Consider the following 7,920-nt stretch of genomic DNA (forward strand, 5'->3'; position numbering starts at 1 on the left):
TGGGTTCATGTTACATATTTATATTATTTTATTTTATTTTTATAATATAGACATCACCTAGATGAAACCGCTTTACCATGTCCTGTAAAATACTAAAGTTTCATTTTTCACCAACTTAATTGGAATGACGGGGAGTGAGAGAGCAAACACGCTCTTTAATGTGCTGTGGATCTAAGCTAGCCATGTATCCTTGGGTCAACATGTAATCATTCAAGACGGGATGAAAAAAAGCAAGAAAACAACCAGTCATTATAAAATTCCAGCATTAAACATTTGTAAAGTGCTTTTCACCATAGCAGGACTGCCCAGATTGTATGGGATTAGAATGGTGCCGATTTCACACTGCATGGAACTCTCCCGGAGAAGAGCTTGTCCTGAACCAATCTTGGAAAGCTCTTAACATAACGAATTCTTGCCAAATAGGACTTTTCATGTAAGCGTCCCTCCAGATGCCATGGAAACCTTCACTTTGGTTAATGTATCAATAAATCTTCTGTAAATGTATTGTTCAGATTTTTAAAGAAATGAAATACTCTAATTTAAACCTGAGAAAGACATCTTCTGACTGGTTGGCCTTTTCTTAATGGTTTTAAGTGGCCAGTTTGCCACGTTTGGATTGTAATAATAGATTAGGTTTCTTTGCACTACTGAAAAAAAAAATCTACTCATGGTGAGCATGCTCCCACCTTGGTGTTCCTATAAACACCTGTTCCTTCTGAGTCCTGGGTACACTATTGTAAAGTAGGCAATGCAGACTGGCTTTTCAAATGTGCTCCATTTCTCACCTTTAGAAAAATAAGCCTTGATTGTAGAGTGATGAAGGAAGAGGAGGGGAGAGTACGAGGAACAGTATCTTAGGAGGCGGTATTTCTCTGTTGTTTTAAAGTGAAAGCTCTGTAATTAAAGCCAGGGAGCATTTGTAACTAGACCACAATGCAAAAGGATGCGTTAAGTCCACTGCATTTGTCTTCCATATATGATTGCTTCAGTTTCCAGTGACCTCATGGCAAATGGAAATTGGTTGAGAAATCTTGGTCCAGTGCTTCATGAACAATACCCTGCATTAAAAAGTGCATGCATAATTTTGCACGATTTAGATTCAATTGACAGTCTATTCAAAGAAGTCTTGGGATTAAATGAGCATGGAGACCAAATTGCCCTCTTACCCCAGAAAAGGGGTGGTCCCTGCTAGTTCCACTAACACTCCATTGGCCCAATGGTGTGACAAATCTTGCAATGAACCCTGCAGCGGCTTGCATCTGTAGGTTAAGAGCAGTCTTTTGTCTCCTTGCTTTCTCTTCCTAGCCCCAGTGCTAAATTCCATCACAAAAAAAGTTTGACAATTAAGAAAATGTCCTGACAACCATTTTTTTGTAAATTGACCTTACCATCTAATCTTCCCCTAGTCAACGTGGGTGACATTAACAAAATGTGAACTTCTCGTGAATAAACCAGCTGTCTGAATCTGTCAAATCATGCAGTTTTATTACATACTAAACTCTTCATAGTTTCTGCAAAAAACACTAGGGATACTGCCTGCTTTTCAGCAAAATCTGAACCATTCAAATTTCCTTCTTCCATATTTAACGTAGTTCCAAAACAGATATCATTTGCCCAACATTTCTTTTGTCAGTTAAATTTTTTCCCAAGTTGAAAGAGTTCCAAGTAGCTTTAGAAATCCCCATTATCCTCATTTGTCACTGCTTTGCTTGCTGTGGATTTTTGGAATAGAAGATGAACTCTCAAAGAAAGATAGCTCTTGAGTCTTGTGGATTCCAAACTTAAACACATTATCTGGTCCCTGTTGCTTCTTTTTGTCCTTGAGAAAGGAGATATCAATAACTAATAACCAAAAATTCAAACTTGCTTCCTCAGTTTTTTTTTTTAATCCAGAGGACTTTTCTTTCAGAACAACTTTTCATACATATCTGTAGAAAATCTCAAGTGACTTATGATGAAAAGCAGGTAGGAGCTGGTTAAGAGGTATGTCGTAAAAGGTAATTATTTTCCCTATGTAAGTCAATCATCATTTAGCTCCCACAGCTCATGTTTTAAAAATGGAAGTGAGGAAATATTTACAAATGAAGAAAAAACTAGTGAAAATCATTATATATCAAACACTCTTTTATCCCACATCATTAGCTTAAACTTAAAATAAGTTTGACAATAAGGATCTAGTATTGGAGTTGCCCAGTGGAGAGGAGAGGAGAGGAATGCCATACTTTTCTACCATCCCTTTGCCCTCCAATGCCCTCCCACTCCAATAAATAAAATTGCCAGTCTGTGAGAACTTTTTCGTGAGCTGATACACTCTAGTTCTCTTCACATGCATTGAAGTATTACATCTAGTTATTTATTTCCCACCTGAAAAAAAAATCAAAATTCATGGTAATAAGATGACTAATCTAATAATTACCCAATACTTAAGTTATCTTTATACCATCTGGTCTTCATAATATTTATGGCACCATCCACTGAGCTATCTGTTCAGTCTTGTGAAATACATATTAGTTTATGTATTTGTCCCATTAAGCCCTGGGTCTTTATTGTGTCATTGATCCTTTTGGCAGACTGGTGAAATCTATCAATCCCTATTCAGAATGATTTTTGCAATGCATAAAATAAAATATATTGAATTTTAAAAGAAAATAGTTACACCGAAATCTATTTACTAAAATAATTTTAAAACATTTCCCAGACCCCAGTTAATGAACATCTGAACTAGACCAACTTTTAAAAATGGAACTGATTGTCTTTGGTCTGCATCAAACCAAAAGAGAAACCAGCCCTAAAGTAGGAACAAAGAGACTTAGACCAGTGCCAGTGAGCAATAGTCAACCCTTGAGCAACAAATCAATTCAGCCCATATTCATTGTCAGCCTATGTAGAAATGCTGCCTCTAGCATTTTTCTTTTTCTTGCCTCCATTCATCCTTTCCTCACCTTCTTCTCTAAGATCCTTCTCTAGTGGTTTAGTCTGAGTAGATACTTAGAGTCTCAAACTCTAATCTCCTTCAACATTTTCACTACAAATTATCCCACTGGTGATGTCAAGTTCAGTATTGCCAAGTCAGATTCTCCATGATGGACAACAGTCAAGGGTCAATCTAAAAGGCTAAACTGTGTAGCCAGTCAAGCTTGGGGAATGAAATGAAGTCTTGATGTTCCAGCTCAACCGGTTTCTACACCACAAATCCATATGCTTTAGGTCAAAGGCATCAGTTTCACATATTCTGCTTATAGAGTAGAAGGTTCAGCTGGGGGGAGATAGGGGAGGAAAAGTTAGCAGCTGTTTCCCACCTAAGTAGCAGCTGTCACACTTTACATTGACTCAATGTAAAGAACATTGTTCCAAGAGCAATTAGCATGGACATTGAAAGAGGGAGAGATCCGAGTGTTTTTTTTTTTTAATATGGACTTTATAGACTTTCTATTTCACATCTGGGATTGATCTGGGGAGGGGAAGAGAGGGAAGCACACATTCTAATATATAAATGAACTCCTGTATTGATAAATACTACCCCAGAAATTTTAGAGTGCTATTGTGAATGCTTATAATAATTAAGAAGGTTCTCATTAAATTAAGTAAGACAGAAAAGAAGAAATGAATGCTCTTCATTTCAATTTCTTCCCCACCTTTTGCATATAAACTAGTCACACAGGTAATAATAAATAAGACTTGAAGAAGAGCAAGAAATGCTAAGTAAAGGGATGTACTTTTGGCCATTACACCACGAAAAGGGGCCATTGGACAAACACTTCCAAAAACACTCAAGTTCTTGCAAGTGTATTTCTTTCAAAGCTTTCCTTATGTGTATGAATGAATCACAAAATCATAACTATTTAAAATAAGATTTAGTCCAATGTGTCTCTTATCAGATCAATAGACATTTCAGGTTAAATATATCCAATTATCACACTTGTGGTTTTTAAAATTAAATTTCTCTTTTAAAATATATGAAGTTGACATATACTCATTTAATTTCATTTCCCATAACTTTTTAAAAGTAGATATGTGTTATTGAGGACATAGTAATGGGAAAATAGTCAAAGAAGAATAGTCCCATTTATCAATATAGCACATAGTGTCTACCATTTTTATCCAGCCAGAATTATCAACTTGTGTCCAAAAGATCTGCAGCATCAGGCCTGTAATGAGTTATGAAAGTTGTCATATGATGAAGTTGGCAATTAAATGCTATTTTTTTCTTTGTATATGGGGTAAGAATGATATATATCACTAAATTTCAAAATGTGTGTGTACATATATAGGCAGGATATACATAAATAAGAGACACTAAATAAACAGTGAACATTCTCATCTAGTTGCAATATTTTTTTCTTCACAAGGCTTGACTATCAATGTTGGAGTGGGAATAGTGATGAATTTTGTTATGACCCAGTAATAAATCTACATATTTTTCTAGGGTTGAGGATAAGAATAGGAGGATTGCCTTAGGTAAAAGAGGAAATTCTCCACAAGAGGAGAACTGTTCCATGTATTTTATCTCTTACTCCATTTATTAATAAACAGTAGCATTCGGTTTTAAAGAAGAATGTCAATCCAATTTCAGTTTCTGCCATAAAATGCACTTTCTATTTGGACAGTCATATAGGTTGGACATGTCATTAATTCAGCAGTTTTCAGTCATGCATTTCTTGGGATAAAATTATCAGCCAGTAGGACCCTTTTAAAAGACTATTTCCTAGAGCCAGACCAATAGATAATTTGATTTTAAGGGACAATCTGTCCTGTAGGGATTTTGAAGTCATGTGACAGAGGTAATTTTAATGGGTTCTACTGTCTTATTTTTATCAATGTGGAATTTGACTATTCAGTAATTAGGTTACTTTTTAAGTAAACATCATAAAATGTGACAAGGATCAAGTATAAAAATGTGAACATCACAAGAATATCACTCGAATCTCCTGAATTTCTCTATTTCTTACAGATTTGTTACATTATCACTAAATTATGGAATTATTGTCTCATAATCCTTTAGGCATACTTTCTCACTTTTTAAATTTTCTTTTGAGTAAACAGAAATAGTGAGAATAGTCTCTCTGAACTCTTTTCCCCAGAAGCTATCCCTACCAATTCACATTAACATCTTTGTCAGTAAAGGACAAACAGCTGTGGCAACAAGGCTAGAGGGCAGGTGCATGTTGAAGGGGTCAAGATTCATACACTTGAGATTGTTGCAACTTTTTTTGGCGAAGAACCCCACAGTTTTCTTAGTACAGTTTCTTCTCCTATATTTCAAGTTTAATCAAGGAAAAATAGTGTGCATAATGTTCCATAAGACAGCATTTATTCATTCATTCATTCAATAGATATTTTAAGTGCCTACTATGGACATGGCACTGGGCTAAACCATTTAGGGGAGGCAAAAAGGTGTAAGATCATGGAGGCTGGGATCCCTATGCTCAAAAGTCCATTGGAAGAGATGGAGAATATGCATCCAGCTATCTCCGTTATAGCTCTCTATCAGCATCCGGCAAGACCAGTACATACTGCATACAATACATCAGTGTGGATTTGTATGCAGAAGCACACCCATGTATATGTATGTATTTATCTACCTGTACAAACACTATATATGTATACACACTATCTATGTAATATATATGTATAATGCATATAAATTCTAACAAGTGTATTTGTGTTATCTGGAAAATGGAACACTTGTATCTTGAAGTGGTAAATGCAGAGAATTGGTTTTATTGTTGATCTGTGGATTTAATGATTTCTAGACAAAAAAGGATGTTTAAGTGTATAATTTCTTTCCTTAATTTAATATATTTATGTAAATGCATGCCTGGAATTCTGGTTAGATTGATGGTGTTGTCCTTTAAACTGATAAAAATGTATTAAACTTTATCTTATGAGCTAATGTACATGTGCTACTTTTAAATTATTTTGGTTTTAGTCATTTAAAAACTCTGGTGAAATGAATAATTTGAAATGCATTAAAGTGTTTCATAATTGCACCAACTTTATAAACAACCATTTTGAAAGCAGTCTACATCCAGTTTATCTCCACACAAATCATCCTTGCCTTTGATAGTTTTTTCATGATCAAACTTAGAAGTTTTAATTCATAAAAGGGTTTACCAATATTGAGAGCTGATTTAGTGTTAAATGAAATAGTTATAACCTGGATCACATGATCTTAAAGGTTCTAGGAGTATCCTTCTTGCCAAATCATCCTCTTCTTCTTTAATCCCTCAAAGAGACTTTTCCTACCTCTCGCCTGATAATCAAGATTCTTTGGGGGGAAATAAAGTGCTTCCATCCACAATTATAAAGATTAGTTTTAAAATGCAAATACAATGGGAGAAACATCCCATGGACTTATATTTAGTTTAAGGTGCAAATGACTGATATAAGATTTTTATACAAGAGCTACACTCAATAGAGGAAATATAGAATACAGAGCTTAAAGTGGAGAAATTAAGAACTATGGAGGTGAGGAAAAGATCCAGAAATGAGAGACTGGGATCACTTAAAACAGGTTTTTCCTATTTAAAATTTTGTCTATGTTCATCCTTCTTAATATTGTTCATGTAAATGTGAAATCAAAAAAGGAAGATAGATATAGAGATGATAGATAGATATATAGATAGATACATAGATACATAGATGATTAGATAGATAGATAGATAGATAATCTGCTCCTTTATTCCTACATATGTCAAAAAATGCATTTTGATCAAATCTAGAAATCTAGCTGGAGACAGTAGAAGGTCCTTGGTAAGGGGTAGGGTATTCAGTGAAACTTCATTTACAGCAATATTGGTACCTGACAAGTGAAGCAAATTCACTTTTTACAATTATTTTAAATACCACTTAGTTGATCATTATTATAGACCTCCATAGGAGCAGAATTTTGTTTCCTGAACTATATTCCCACCATTTGGAGATATATGCCATATAATTTAACCCTAGTTTATAGTATCTCCTTTTCTTTCATAAATATATGTATTTGTGTGTATATATATAAATATTTATATATACATATATTTATAAATATATAGTACATATACATTATATACTATGTATTATAAATATAACATATATTTGTGTATATGCATAAATACAGATATATTGCACATCAATACAGCTATACATGCACATATACATATATTTACACATAGACATGCATGTATGCATATATGCACCATATGTTGTCCTCTCTAAGAAGACTAAACTTCTTGAAGGATAAGGATTGTTTTTTTCCTACGTCTTTGATATCCTTCAGCGTACCCGTAATCAATATAATAAACATACAAACAACAGACTGAGTCAGTAAAGTGTTAAGTCTAGTGTTGGAAAAATCTGGACTCAAATCCCCCTCGTACAGTTACTAGCTAGGCAAATCACTTAAACTCTATGTGCCTTGAGTAGTCCCCTAGTATTTGTCTACGAAGTCAGACAATGATTGCAGCCTTCATTGATGAAAAAGTTCCCAAATGAGAAGCTCCCCACAACTATCTCTTCATACCTGGAACACTGTCCCTGACTTCTGCCCCCTGGCTCCCCTACCTTCTTTATTAGCTTTATTAACCTTCCCCCAAAAGCTTTCCCTTATCCTTGAAGCCTTTCTGATGTTACCCATTCGGTATATAAATATACACATATGTGCACGTGGATTTACACACAAAAAATATATGTGTGTATACATGCTGTATATAACGTATCTAGACATATGTAGTCTCTCTGTGTGTGTATGTGTGTGTATATATATGTGGTATATATATTTATCTTGCACACATGTATATACATATAGACAATGTAAGCTCCTATATACATATATACCTTTAGTATTTATATATAGTTGTTCACATGATATCTCCCCTACACACACACTTTTAGATTGTGAGCTTCTTAACAGTAGGGCTGTCTTTCGTTTACTTTATA

At 34.5% G+C, this 7,920-nt stretch overlaps 1 protein-coding gene across 2 annotated transcripts in view; it reads left to right on the plus strand.

Moving 5' to 3' along the window:
• The window catches only part of HHIP (hedgehog interacting protein), a 137,217-nt gene extending 131,320 nt beyond the window's left edge, over positions 1-5,897 (plus strand). For both annotated transcript variants that reach the window (XM_051963768.1, XM_051963769.1), the window contains exon 14: positions 51-5,897. In XM_051963768.1, the coding sequence (XP_051819728.1) occupies positions 51-61 (11 nt within the window). In that variant the 3' untranslated portion in view covers positions 62-5,897. The remainder of the gene's footprint in view (positions 1-50) is intronic.
• The last annotated feature ends 2,023 nt before the right edge of the window (positions 5,898-7,920 follow it).

The sequence above is a fragment of the Antechinus flavipes genome, chromosome 6 (assembly GCF_016432865.1).
Source record: "Antechinus flavipes isolate AdamAnt ecotype Samford, QLD, Australia chromosome 6, AdamAnt_v2, whole genome shotgun sequence".
Taxonomy (NCBI): domain Eukaryota; kingdom Metazoa; phylum Chordata; class Mammalia; order Dasyuromorphia; family Dasyuridae; genus Antechinus; species Antechinus flavipes.